Below are 15,587 nucleotides of genomic sequence, written 5' to 3' on the forward strand. Positions count from 1 at the left end.
TTTTAAAAAGCAGATCATTTCATTTTAATCACATCATATTCACACATTTCGTATCCCGGTCAATAAAAAATATTAATAAACATATAAGATTAATAATAAAATAAATCTTAAACTTAATGTAACTTGTAACAATAATTCAAACAACTTAAGTAGTGAAATAATTAAAATGCGAACAATTATATTGCTGCAGTATTAACACATTACATGATTACAAAATGTCAATAAAATATGCATTTTTTGATATACAAAAATCTTCCCAATAAGTATAACATTTTCCACTAGATGAGGTAGGGTTACATATAGGAATGCAATTTCCGGTTAATATTTACTTATCTACCTTTACATCTTTCTTAAGTTATTATTTTTCCTGGTAGGAACAAGATATCTCACCTAAAAACTTGGTACTATATTAGTTAACCATCAAACAGCCTATTTCAAGATATTTCAAAGGAAATTTACTTGTGATTTAATCATTTGAAAAAAGAAATTAACCTCGTGCACTAAATTATCATTAGCCTCACTTGACTTATGCTAATATAGCTTCTATTGTAGTTTGTAGTCCTACACGGAATGTAAATGGGTTTAGATTGAATGATACGTCGTCTTTGACTGGCTTTTTGTTACAACAGGATGCAGTGATTTCGCTCATTCAATAATCTCGTAAGTTTTTGAATGGTAGGCAAGCATCCTTAATACAAGTTAAAATTATTAAATTCACGGATATGAACTAAAATATTTAGTGGCGTTATAACTCAAGAAAATATTGTAAAAAGTAGTTTGTCTCATTCTCGAGGAAACTTAGCCCTTTTCCTTTAATTATTTCGTTTTGGGTTCAATTATATTATAATACTTATTATGTGAAGCTAAGGTATATTTTCCCTAATATTAGTTAATTTCAATACATTGTGCAATAAACAAACGACTTATGGGATATTTTAATCATGACATAAAATATGACCGATTATAGGACAAGATAACGAGACGTCGTAACATTATCGTCAATAATTTTATCTAAATATATCAGACCTACAACAGACGGGGAGATAATAAAATAAATACATTTAAAAGTGGCTGTGCCATAAACAATAAATACTTCGTTCGTTCTAATAGAATATTAAAATATACGTGATGTAGGAATAAAAATTAGTAATATCACATTGTGTCTGACAACTTCGTATACAGCCAAATTATCTCGTTTGATGCTAATAATAGATAATACCATTGATAGACCGGGGACCAGGAGCATATATCGTCAGTCATCGCCTCCCGACTGATACTTTATCAGATATTTAAAAAATAGTCAGCCGGTTGTATTGCGGTGGTAAAACCGTCAGCCAGTAACATGTTAAAAATACGAGCCTTACCACATATGTCCGGAAAGTATGCGTAATGTATAATGGAATGCTACATGCAAAGTTTCATGATTTTGTTAACACTATGATAAAAAGGTAAAGCACTTATTTTTGACATTTTCATGCGACCAGCTGACGTTCTTTCCACCGCGATACAACCGGCTGACGATTTTTTAATTCACTATAGCATCTAAACTATCATCTGACAAGGTATCAAACGGGAGGCGATTACAAATTTCTTTTTTACGTGTTTTTATGGGTGTACCAAATATATAAAAATTACTTAAAATGAGATTACCCTTATTAAACCGATAAGATCAGTGACAGTGAAACGTTTAGAATGAATTTCAGAATCCGGTTTCTTAAATAGGTACTTAAGGCCAGTTGCACCAACCGCATTCAGTGGACTGATCAAACTCGCTCAGTAGTCAAGTATGAAACTTGCCATACAATAAAATTTAGCGAACGCTTTAACGGTGATAGACGGTTTGATGCAACCGACCCTTATAGATAATAAGTAATAACCATGAAATGACCAATTAGCTGTGGCGGGGCAAGGCCTAAATTTCATGTGGTCAAGGTACACTTAGCGAGGCCCTCTGGTGCCGCAAGAAATAAAGAACACTGTTCAGAATTGCAGTTTTAGGATCAATTTACATGGTGAGAGTTTCTCATACGATTTTGGGCGATACATCAAACGTACTGTCCACGTCAAAGATATGTTTACATTTTTTCGCCTTATTACAAAGAGGTAAGGTGTAAAAGTGGAAACAAATCTTGGACGTAGATTGTACCTATGCCACATACTGTAGGCCGCAGTTACTAATTACTAGGCGATTATCTAATAAAACTGTTTACATTCAGGTCAAAAATTAAAATTAAAAGATAAAGTATGTCATAACATATCGCATTCATCAGGGGCCCACTGATTACCAGTCCGCCGGACGATATCGGCCTGTCAGTTATTCGCAAAAGCTGACAATCGAGAATAATTGACAAACCGACATCGTCCGGCGAAGCGGTAATCAGTGGACCCCTTTAAGGAATACGATTTATTTACCAAACTTACATTTACTTATCAAAGGCGTGTGTCGTATTTCAAGATGCGTGTAATTTTGATAATATAACGTGACACGGTATTCGCGAGGAACCCGAAATTTTTTAACCATGTAAACTGACACTTGAATTTAATTATTTTTTCCTAGAACCTAGTTTTTGCATAGTGTTAATTGTCATTTTCAAAAAGGCGTTTTACACTAAGTAACAATAAAAAGGTGTTAACTCTGAAACTAGGCGAATTCCAGAAAAGTTTATATGACATTTTAGTCTTTAAATGTGATCAGAAATACACTGTTAAAATCTTCCAGGTTCCTCGTGGACATGGTGTATATTTACGTGTGTTACGTTAATAGCGTGTTGAACACTGGAACCTCGTACCGTGTTTTCGGTCGTATGTGGTATGATCAGAAGCTAAGAGTGAAGGCGTGGTGGAGGTCGCGGATGAGGTCGTCGGTGTCCTCGAGCCCCACGGAGAGGCGCACGAGCGCGTCCGTGATGCCCAGCTCGGCGCGCTGCGCCGCCGGCACGGACGCGTGCGTCATCACTGACCTGCGAGTGAGGAACACGAGTGTTCAACCATGCACTACATGGAATGTCACTCTAAAGTGTAACCTTTCTTTAACGCCACGCCTGTTAAGTCGCAGGGTAGGGCAAGGCATTCTTCATACAAACATTGTGTACGTTTTATTCATTAGTTTTGGCACTATAGCATTTAATTTCATTTTTTGCTTGTATATATTGAATATATGCAGAACTTGATGTATATTTTATTCTTTATTTAAAAAAAAAAAACTATACAAAAATACAAAAATAATAATAATACATCAAGCCCTAGCTCTAGCCAAGAAAAATAAGCATATTTAACAAAAATAATAACTGTAGCGCAAACACAAACGAAGAAATACGCGCACAAAGTTTGTATGGAAAGAGCTTGCCCTACCCTTCGCCTTAAGCAGATGCAAGCACCAGAGGCGTATTTAAAGATTTGGCGTACCGGGCCAGTTAGCTTTCCCGCCCCTAGAAAAAACCTGCTTTGGCGCCCCTCCAGCCTGGCGCCCGGGCCATGACCCAAGCTGGCAAGCTATTAGAGCTTCACCAAGCTAACTTTACACAGACTGGAAATGCTTCTATATTTCTATATACCTCAAATTCCTATGAAAATATGACTTTTATAGTAGCACTTCCAAATTTTGTCACTTTAAGTCAGTACGGACGGAGTTACCTTAGGTAAGTATAGTTCGTGTCATCCACGATGACGCGCAGATTTGTCAAATTTAACCTTTAATAACATGGCAATACGAGTCAAGGCACGTCATCGTGAATGACACGATCTTCTTTCTGGACCCGGGTACGTCCTTAAACTACGTCCATAAGAGAGGTATGGGCATTGCGAATGTCATCTCGCTTTGTGTGGTAGGGCACAGCCAGTGGATGTCATTCCAGATCTAGAGCAGAGCCCAACTGGGGAAGTACCTCCACCTTACAGAAAACAGCAGCCAAATAACACAAGACCCTACTCATAGTGTTGTGTTCCTGCCGGTGAGTAAGGTTGCCAGAGCTCAACGAGGGGGGGCGGGTTTAGGGTCGGCAACGCGCATGTAACTCCTCTGGAGTTGCAAGCGTACATAGGCTACGGACACTGCTTACCATCAGGCGGGCCGTATGCTTGATTGCCACCGACGTAGTATAAAAAAAAAAAAAAAAAAATCTATATCTATAGTCGTCCTTACTAAGCCAGGTTGGTCTATCCAAACTAGCTGTATCCTGATGGTATCTTGTATCGTCACTTTCTTGCGCGCGACTCTACTTGACTACTCTACCCTTGATGATAGAATGATGTAAACAAGAAGTAAATTATGCTGAAGTTATTGATTATTTTGTTATAGAAAAAATCGGCCAAGTGCGAGTCGGACTCGCGCACGAAGGGTTCCGTACCATTATTTATAAAAACGAAAAAAAAAAATGTTTGTTGTATGGGAGCCCCCCCTTAAATATTTATTTTAATCTGTTTTTAGTATTTGTTGTTATAGCGGCAACAGAAATACATCATCTGTGAAAATTTCAACTGTCTAGCTATCACGGTTCATGAGATACAGCCTGGTGACAGACGGACGGACGGACGGACAGCGAAATCTCAGTAATAGGGTCCCGTTTGACCCTTTGGGTACGGAACCCTAAAAATTAAGTTAATGTCTATTTTAACTCCGACGAATGTTGAATGGATAAATAAGTAGTAAACGGTATACGTACCTATTGGTAAACAAATGAACATCTAGTGAAATATTCTAAATGGCAGTTTTGAATGATTCACGGTTAGTTTCACTAGACTTAAATAAATTTTATTTGATTTCTGTCTTTTTCTTTTATACTACGTCGGTGGCAAACAAGCATACGGCCCGCCTGATGGTAAGCAGTCTCCGTAGCCTATGTACGTCTGCAACTCCAGCGACAATAATATGAGACACCTAGCGGCTATCGTAATGATTGTCAATGTGACAAGATACAAAGTGGCACGGAAATCAACTTTCATCACACCAACTGGTAAAGGCCCTCTTGATTGTTCAAAAAAGAATAAGAAAGTTGCATTTTATCCACATGTAGTAGTAATCAGATGCAAATGTTGACTTGTTTCCTTATGTTAGCTGGTAGAATTGACTTTTAAATGATGATTTTTAATGATAAATTCCTTATTAATAGCCAAATGAACGTAGGCTTTGGTTTGTTTTTTTTTTTAGTATTTTATAGTTAGTATTTTCCTCGCGTTGGTGTGGTGAATTTTTTTGTGTTTCACTCGGAGGCAAAGTTTGTTTAACCCTCGTGCCTTGAAACCCTCGCAACGCTCAAGATTCCACTTTTCGAACCACTCGTGATTCAATTTTGGAATCTTTCGCTTGCTCGGGTATGAATATTAGCATGAGCGGTTAAACAACAACTTTGCCCCCTTGTAAAACAAATAACTATTTCTTGACTGTACCAACACAGCTACAGCAACAACAGTAAACCGTTCACTGTACTTACGGTAGCTCCGCCAAACTCTCGTACCCGCCCAAGCTCTCGGCCAGCGTGAACACCTTCAAGCTCTGGAGGAACTTCCTGGACTCCTGCAGACCGCCCGAGTGCTTGAAGCTGAACACTCCAGAATGGCCCGACATCTGTTTCTTCGCTAGCTCGTGTTGTGGGTGAGATTTTAGACCTGGAAATAATGAATCATAATTTAAAAACCTTTTCTCATGATACTTTTTGTAAAAAAAATCATCTGCACTTTTTTCTATTGTCATCTGCGCACAAAGTCAAATTTTGTGCGGTTAATCGAATGATTGATTAGTGAGATAACTCCAAACAAAAAAAATGTGGTTCATCTGATAAACACATCATTATCAAATTATGTAATAGGTTAAATACGACATATATCTTACAAACTGGTGAGATATTTCATGTGATGATAATACAACAATATTTTTTGTAAGCATGATAATTTGTTTTAAGCAATAAATAGAAGCTACCTAATGTTATTATTATTATTATTTACTCGTTATTTTTCTACAGATATAACTGAAAACAAATCATAAAATAATAGTGGTGTTTGTAGAACTTCCGTGCCTTCGCGTGTTTGTATAACCATTCGGAAATGTTCTACTTGGACTCCTTATTGAGTTCTATATCCCTACACCACCCACCACCTGGTGCTGGCCCCATTCAAGCAGCGGTTCACTATGTAGCACTCAAAAACACACTCACTTTAAATAATAGACCTTATCTCATTACATCAAGGTTTACTTTACATGGATGTAAGTCTTTTGTCCTTCGACTGCATCTTCAGCCATTCGGCTACTTACTGTATTCAAGCATTTGTTCACCCAGTAGAATAAGAAGGTAATATTAGATAAAGGAAGGATATTTATCATTGAAAGAAGGTTTAAATTACCTGGATGCATAACTTCCGTGACCTTCGGGTGCTTCTCCAGCCACTCAGCGATGATTTGGGCCGACTTCTTATGCTGTTCCATGCGGAGGGCCAGGGTCTTCAAACTGCGGTTCACTTGGTAGCAGTCGAACGGAGACGGCACCACGCCCATTGCTGTAAACAAGTAGGTGTAATTTTACAACGGCCATAAAGTTGAATCAAATGTAAGTTTAACCGAGACTGGTACAAACACCTAAGCAATATGAGGAACTTACGGCTGGCCAATCAAGTCAAATATACGTATACGCATTTATACATACATACGCCAAACTTACGTAGGTACTCGTATTTATAATATTATCAACAATAGTTCAATAGCTACTAGACCAGATCAGAGATAGGTAAAATAGTTGCGTGTATATAAATAATTTTGAGCACCGCAATGTATAAAAAATACTTTACGAAATAGGTACGCATACGTACATAGGTCCCTAGATAAGTTTAGCAATGGACAAATATGAAACGAAAAGGTGGCCTATGACATATACTTTTTAAAAGTATATTCCCATAGACAATTATTGGCGAGAAAACATTTTATTTTCTTTTTAAATCTACTTATCAAAAATTTATTCTAACTTTGTATTTTCTTCTTCTTCTTTACTTCGTCTTTAGCCCACGCCGACATTTTAAAAGTTTAAATCTATTTTTTTTCTAAGTAAATTAAATAAGAAAGTAAATGTTTTCCCGCCAATCATTGTCTATGGAAGTATAGCTTTAAAAAGTATTCAATTTAAATTTATTTGTAGCATACAATTGACACTTATGTACGTATATGAGATAGGCCACTTCTTTGTATTGTTTTATTATAAATGTATTGTTTTAGCACCTAAGTCTTTTACGACTTGCCTTTGTTCATCCAAATACTGTAGGGCATCAATCAGGTATATATCCAATTAATCGGTCGTAATATGCACCAACGCAATGTCAATGTATGTAAACATGGCTTTGTAAGTGACAGGACTGATAAGATAATCTAGTATTGTGTAGGTAGGTAATTAAATTTAACACACATGTGCAATGTCAACATTGAGCAAAAACATTCTCCGTTGAAATAGGCTGCCGCACTAAGCATAAGATCAGTAACTCATTTTGAAATCTCTTTCAATTGTAGAACATATCGTACATACAATTGAAATGAGTTACTGCTCATATGTTTAGCGCGGCAGTAGTAAAAATCGATTTTAGAAGTTTTTTTGCTCGCAACAATTAAAAGGACCTTTAAAATAGTATCATAATACATACATTTTTTTTGACAGCTAGTGGTCTTCACAAAGCAATTGTTTTACCCTGCTCTCCTAACGGTCCACTGACGGCTCGGTCAGATCGGTCTAGTAATAATAGTTCCACGACGAAGCGCCCAAAAATACCTGACACGTTCTTATGTGTCTCCATACGAACGTGTCATAGGTATATTATTTTTGCGCGATTCATTGTGCAACCAATTATTGCAGTTGACTATAGGTACAGCTTCCTATTATGATTTATATGGAACAGCAGGCAGCAACAAGCAGTATTTATTATAACGGATAAATTAAAAATTTAAAACGCCCCCTACCGTACATATTAGCGTATAGGCTATATGCCAAAAATGCCTTACATCATTTTGGAAAAGAATCGATACTCCTCATATTACTGAATGGATTTTTATCAAACAGCTAAAACCACCACTAGGAAACTAGCTTTCACAAAAAAAAACTTAATCAAAATCCACCCCTGTTTTGAGTCGGGGGTTAAAAATGTAGCATCGGATACCTCGTGCGGCGCTGCGTATACCATCTCCACGCATGTTTAAAATGTTTAAATTTTAGTTACTAATAGTTTAATAATACACACGTAATTGAATAACTATGGACTTTTTTTAATACGGGTTACGAACAATCACTACTATCACTTAAGCTTGGATAATGGTTCTTTCAAATTTAAGACTGTTTATATTACGTTTATCTCAGGGAGAGGTAGATAGGCACCTATTAAATAACGATACTATAGTAGGTACCTATTTAGCCCCACGATAAACATGCTATCATATTATCTCTAAGGAGTCTTAGGCTGTTTATATTCTTCGGTATCTTATAAAACAATGCCAAATGCAATTAAAATAAATCCCCATTTAATAGCTTAGTCTGTTTTAAGTACTCTTTTAAAACAAACTAAGCAATAGATATAAATGGGTATTTATTTTAGGACTCTTAGGATGTTTGTATTCTTCGGTATCTTATAATAACAATGCCAAATGTAATTAAAATAAATCCCCATTTAATATCTATTGCTTAGTCTGTTTTAAGTAGTCTTTTAAAACAAACTAAGCAATAGATATTAAATGGGGATTTATTTTAGGAGTCTTAGGCTGTTTATATTCTTCGGTATCTTATAATAACAATGCCAAATGCAATTAAAATAATCCCCATTTTTATATCTATTGTTTAGTTTGTTTAGTAAGTGCCTCAACTTAAGTATCCACGTTACCATACTAGCTGTATAGATAACTGGATACTTATGTTAGGGCACCGAAATACTATATGAATAAACCAAACCGTCTTCAGACTTATTAGGTGTTCCTTTTATTAGCTCATTCCCATCCATACATATCTACATGACTAGTTCTTTTCTACTTTCTGCAGTTACTCGCCTTTGCTGAAATATGAGCACCTATCTATTTCTAATTTATTTACATACTATGCGTCGTACATACTCTGTCACGAGTCAATGTACTCAAAATAAGCGACCGACGAAAAGGAATTAAATATGTAAATACGCACCGTTTTGTAGGAATCGGAGTCTCGCTGCGAGCTCATCATTATTTACAACCGCGGCCCCCATGATGACGTCAGAGTGCCCGTTCATGTACTTCGTGAGGGAATAGACGACTACATCAGCACCGAAGTCCAACGGCCTCTGGAGGTATGGAGTCAGGAAGGTGTTGTCCACGACTACCAGGATGTGCTCTCCGTGCCTCTTCACGGCTTTGACTACGGTGGCTATGTCCGCGATCTTCAGGTTGGGGTTCGTTGGGGTTTCTAACCACACCATCTGCGAAGAGTTAGTTTGGTAATAAGAACGCATGTTACGCAGTACGCACCTAAGATCGATTTTATTATTATATATTATTTTATTACGGGAGAAGTATCTTAAGGATGCGACTGGTAAAGTTTTTAGATGTTAGTAAAGGATGATCAGTTAGTTTGGGACAATATTTGCACTATTGATACCGAGTTTAGAAATAGGTTGTCACGGTCACGGACGTGACATTATTTGTAAAGTCGTAAATATTATCTTGAACCGTTATCAATGACAACGCTTGTTAAGCAATATTTAAACGGTAGGTACCAAATTAATTATTTTAATACCTAGGTACTGATGGTTAAAACGAAATAACACATTTTGGTTACATTGTTTCAAATTCTGTAAATATTGTCTTTATCCCAAATCCCTATATTTTTTTACTTCACCTACTTACCATCTTAGTCTGTTAAATAAAATATACAGTTCCAGTTTGGAGCTTCTTCTATTCGCCTCCAAACAAGTAACATTATTCTTTATTACTTATCGATATTTCATTACTTAAATACTAAACTAAGTCATATAATCATTATTTTTAATACGAGTGAGTGCATTAGGTTTAGTTTAATTTCTTTGGATGATGCAATTGCCTCTCACGTGTTTTACTTACAGCCATGCACGTATTTTGAAACATTTATTCGATTATGGTCGAGTGTTATTATATTGATTATCCACTGATACGGGTAAGACTGAATCAATAATATTTACGACAGCACTTAGTCTTTCAAGCGCATAAAAATTTAATTCTAGTATGACGTAAAGAGCGGAATAATGTTTACGAATGAATTCTACGTCCTTTCTGCTTTCGTTATTTTTAAAGATATCCAACAATTTTTAAAGTAAGGAAAAGATAAAGTTCAGTGCCTCGTGCGAGTATCAAATTCTGAAAGGATATGTCCTACTCTTACTGTAGAAGTTGCTAGGGGCCTTTTTTTAAACCGTGCAAAACGTGTATGATCGAAATATATGGAAAGATTCGACTCAGCCGGCTTCATTAACGCTGTGAGTAGAGCGGTGGACACGGTCAGGTAATCCAGAATCACCAAACCAAATCCCGTCCAAGCTAATGGAACTGATAAATATAATTCCGTCGCTGACTGTAGGTACTAACAGTTATTCATATTAGACACTCACCTTTGTGTTTTCCTTAACTGCCTTATCAACTTCTTCAGGCTTTGTGAAATCAGCGAATGTTGTTTCTATATTCATTGCGGCTGCTACGCTTCTGTTGGGCAATAAATTATACATTATCAACTACAACATTTTAGTTTGAGTCTGCGTCATGTAATTTATGAAGTATGGCCAATTGATTATGATTGGTTGAGGTCACTAACTTAATATAAGCATGTGTAAGTTTTATACCATATTGCCGCTTGTCAAAAAGGTGCTATTTTATATTAATTGAAAATGAAATAATAATATTACATGTAGCTTCAGAAGTCTGCCATCAGGGTTGGAAGGTCAGATGGCAGCTGCCTTCGTATAAAACTGGTGCCTAGGTCAAACCATGAGATTAGGTTGCTGAAAGCGAAAAGCTAACAAAAATGCGGGTCAACACTAGGAAGATGTCTTTATTTAAAAATCAGGACGGCAGACTGCGGCCGCGGGGGTAGAGTTTGATTTCGTTAAATATATTTTATTCAAAATATGATTACGCCTATAGCGATACAAGTACGCGTAGACGCAGGTCTTAATTCTTCGTCCGCTACCTACGTATCAGGGACGCACTTTAATTTTCTCACATTATAACCGATATTAGAAACAACATTTACGTACCTATATACTAGGAGGCATGATAATGTGTTTTGTGTTACAAATCTTCCTTCAGACGTGGCACGTCATCGCTAATTCATACACTTATTGCAAGCGGTAGTTTATTATGGACTTTATATTCCCGTGGTATGGTTTAATTTTGCTTGCGAGGCGTCGTTAGAGGAGATATAAAAGGAGTGCCAAAATTAATGTGTGAACTCGACCTTAAGATTGCTTGATTGATTTTAGTTTGCTCGTATCTTAATATTTCCAATGATATTTGAAGAGGTTACTACCCACTCGGGATGTGACAAATATTTATATTAGGCGTTTCCTTTTATCTCTGTGTAAATTACAGTTTTTTTTCTATAAAATGACAGTATTTAAAGATTTACTAAATCGTGTGTGTTCATTTTTATCGCGTGTATTATTTTCTTAAATTGATGGTTCTAAGCCTTGAAAAAATCATCGATTCTATTGACTGTCTTTTTGCTTGTGCGAGTGCTGATTTTGTCGCTAGGAAGATTTTTAATAGAATCACGAGCGTAGCCAGTGTGATTCTAATTTAGAAACTTGAGCGTCGACCGTATCAAGAGACTTATGGCACGAGGTGCAAATAACTTTAGTCTGCACCAGTCTGCACTCTGGTACGGTACATACAACATTTCACATGTAATTTCGCAACATTTTAGAAATAAGAAAATTTAACATGAAATAAATGAATCACCCTTAAATCCAAATACCTTAAAATTTAAATGTATCAGGGGGTTTTCAGAAAAAAATGTACCCGTTTTGCTTGATTATCCTTAATTTTCCATACAAAATTTATTTGTGAGTTTGTAACGGTCCATACAACATGTATGATTAACTACGTTACAAAACTGACAATTAAAAGTTGGACACTTTTTTTATCGCTTAAATCGACAGTGCTAATGATTCTGAGTAGAAATACCCCAAAATTTGTTAGGTTTGACAAAATTAGTACATATACGTATTAGTACGTATTATTTATTTATTATATCTGAAAATGCCCATTACGTCCCGCACATTGACACGATAACTGCGTCAGCAGCGTGAAAAAAGTTATATCGCACAGTGTTATTTTGGTTACTGTTTTCTACTAGCAAATAATTATTTGAGTTCCTGAAGTACAACACATTGCTGCCAATTTTGTGTGTGCGTACGTTCTTTCCGAATCCGTAAAATTTATTTGCCCTATCAGAAACAATATAAATATAAAAATATATTCTATGAGTTAAAACTGCGCGCTATCTATCAACATTGTAGCATTGTACTTGTAGCACTACATGCTAATTTACATACTTTTTCTAGACCATTGTAATGTTAATTAAAATATTATCGCGCATAAGTCAAACATCTAATGAATATTGATGAGGTACTTATAGGCTGAGGAATTATCATTATCATCAGAAGATAAGAAAACCCATGCCATAAATGACGTCATAAGAGCACATCGCTCAACGTTCAATGACTTGCGGAATTGATACAGGAGGAAATTGCCAGTCATTATTTTATGAGTATGTTACACGACACCATATGGTGAAATCGTTATTCATTGAGCGGTTGTAAGGGACACGCAGCCATTAGAGTGTTCATAGTAGTGTCCGATCAAAACCGGATTTTTTGCTGCAACCGAAGGTTCGGTTTTGCTCTAATTTGGGCCGAAACCGAAAACAAAACTTCGACCGGACACTACCGAAAATACAGTTTCGGCCTGGCTGAAACCGAACCTCCGGCCGCAACATGATTTTTATGACGAACCATGTTTTTTATGACTTCGGTCGGAAACTAGTTATTGAGCTAGTATGAAATATGAAGCGACTTATTTATGAGGTCGTAATGTGACAATACACGACATGAATGGCTCAAAGGCGAAGAAGCTACAAAAAAAAATTAGTCACGTATGGGAATTACAATAAGTAACATTATTATAACTATTTTACCCGCTTTGCCGTCACTTTAGTTGGTGAGGTTCATTTTTAAACGATATGTTTATTTCGTGGACTTTTATGAATACTTACACCTAACTACTAACATCTAACTGTTTAAATAATAAGGCTAAAAGTAAGTAAAACCCGGGAGTGCCATTTCCCTGATTTAAATCCTACGCTTACAATATTTATAACTAATATTTTCAATTACAAATTGCAATTCGTGTGGGTGGTTTTTAATAATTTATCAGGTCAATGTTATTCCCGGTTTGAACCCTATTCACCTCGCCATATATTATATCCCTATTCACGTCAATCAACGGTAACTTCCTTAGTTCATTTATTAACGGCTACAAATTATAGGTATGTAAAGATTTCTTAAAATATATTTTTTAATTTATTGTACCTACGTTCTCGTCCTTATTCGACGCGCGAAATACGACTTGATTAGAGAATTTGTCCGTTTGGGAAGTACGAGTAAACGTAGGATTTTTATTTAAATCCTTCGCCCTTTCGTTTGTTTTGCATCTTTTTTCCGGAGTGAGTAAAATTATTAAGCCATGTTATCAGTTTTTTTTTTTATAATAATTCTAGGCATCGGCGTTTTTATCGTACGGTAAGACGTTAGCAAGCTATGGAGTCGACATTAGCAATACAATTCAACTCATGTTCATTCATTTATTTAATTTATTTACATTTTATAATCAAGGATAAGAATGTTAACAAGTTTGTAAACGATCCTTTAATGTTGTCTTTGAAGACATAAATAATTACAAATAAAAACGACCATTTTTTTGTATTGGTTAATTTATATTCATATTATTTTTAACTCTTTTAATATACTTTTTTTTTTCAAATAAATTTCCTAATATATTCAATACAAAAAATGGTCCTTATTTTTATTAGTAATATTTATATATTCAAACATAAAATTAAAGGATCGTTTATAAACTCGTTAACGTTTTTGTCCTTGTTTATAATATTAAAATCACTAATTAAATACATAGTATGAGTTTAATATGAGTTTTATTTTATTGATAATGTCGACTCTACTCCAAAGCTAGCTAACGTCTTAGCGTGCGATAAAAACTCCGGTGCCTCATAATTAGATATAGATAAAAGTATGTAACCGTCTCTTAGATACCTTAATATACAAAAAAAAAATACGAAAAACAAAAATCTAGGATAACATGTCTCAACAAGATGTAATTGATGAAAAATAATATAGATAGGTGGGAGTTTTCTAAAATAAATATTGAAATTACAAATCTGGACTTTCTTGGACTCATTTTACTCAAAATCGTTAGCATTTTCTATCCTACCATTAAAAAATGTCCCAAAATGTCCGTTCCATTACGTCACAATTTAGTATAAAAAAAATCACTTGTGACGAAAACTACAATCTCCATACAAATTTTTTAGACATTTTTTACCATCAAGATTGAATATGCTAGTGATTCTGAGTTAATAGAACCCAAAAACACCAGGATCTGTGAGCATCAGGTCTTCAAAAAAATATTAGAAAAAGCTCAGGTATGCGTGTTTTTTGATAATGGGATTTTTACCTGAATAATCTGTTGGTGCCACCGTATACATCGTCGCCAGAAATTATGTGGTCTCCCGATTTAAGCAGGCCCAAAAGTGTGGTCGTAGCTCCCAGGCCCGAGGCAAAGGTGAAGCCGTGCTTTCCGCCATCTAGAGCGGCTAGGCACTCTTCAAGGACGTTCCGCGTTGGGTTTCCTGACCTACCGTACTCAAACCCCTGCAATAAAAAAATAAGATCTCAAGAATCCACGCTTATTGCTTAAAAAATGCTTGATTTTATTAAACATACTTTGGGTAATAAATGTTTTATTTTTCACATGACGAAATAATAAAGGATTCTTACCGTATGTTCAGCAGGGGCCGGCTGTTTAAACGTTGTCGATGTGACGATGGGTACAACAACAGCAGACGAACTCCATTTTTCGGGTTCTTGAGCGTGGTGAATAGCGAGAGTCGCGAAACCAGGTTTTTGTTTTAAGAAACCCTGTTCTGCCATCTGAATATAAAAATATAGAATTATACAAAAGAAACACTAAACTTCACTTGCCAAAATTTTCACACGTATCTGCACATTGTTTTATAAATATCTAATGCCAAGGTTATGGTGTGATAGCAAAAATTACATCATGAACGCCAATTAAAACACGTTTGTTGTAAATACTAAAACACACTATCAATAGTATAAAAAAGTACCTTTTGTATGTAATAAAATTACTCGAGATTTATTTAAAACTTTATATATTATCGTCTTAAATTACGATAAATCTATTTTGAGCTAGCACACCGGCCGGAACGCACGCCTTTTCCTTTCAAAATGACTGAATGTGAAACAGTGAAGCGAATGAATGAATATGAAGGAATAAATGAATGAAATATAAAGAACTTAAGAGTAGGAGGGGGAAA

At 35.7% G+C, this 15,587-nt stretch overlaps 1 protein-coding gene across 1 annotated transcript; it reads right to left on the reverse strand.

The window, feature by feature from the left end:
• Positions 1-15,537, reverse strand: LOC133519152 (cystathionine gamma-lyase). Its single transcript, XM_061853107.1, has 8 exons — positions 15,378-15,537; positions 15,028-15,180; positions 14,705-14,901; positions 10,570-10,660; positions 9,135-9,405; positions 6,337-6,489; positions 5,430-5,604; positions 1-2,960 (listed from the first exon to the last, which is right to left on the reverse strand). The coding sequence occupies exons 2-8, from the start codon at positions 15,178-15,180 to the stop codon at positions 2,816-2,818; spliced, it is 1,185 nt and encodes a 394-aa protein (XP_061709091.1). The 5' UTR covers positions 15,378-15,537; the 3' UTR covers positions 1-2,815.
• Positions 15,538-15,587: the final 50 nt, after the last annotated feature.

Source organism: Cydia pomonella, chromosome 6 (assembly GCF_033807575.1).
Source record: "Cydia pomonella isolate Wapato2018A chromosome 6, ilCydPomo1, whole genome shotgun sequence".
In the NCBI taxonomy this organism is placed as follows: domain Eukaryota; kingdom Metazoa; phylum Arthropoda; class Insecta; order Lepidoptera; family Tortricidae; genus Cydia; species Cydia pomonella.

Coding starts and splice junctions, on each gene's coding strand:
- LOC133519152 (XM_061853107.1), bottom strand. CDS start 15,180: ATGGCAGAACAGGGTTTCTTAAAACAAAAACCTGGTTTCGCGACTCTC. Junction 6,490..9,134: donor ACTCCGATTCCTACAAAACG/GTGCGTATTTAC, acceptor ACTTGTTTACAG/CAATGGGCGTGGTGCCGTCT. Junction 2,961..5,429: donor GAGAGTTTGGCGGAGCTACC/GTAAGTACAGTG, acceptor CCTCACTCGCAG/GTCAGTGATGACGCACGCGT.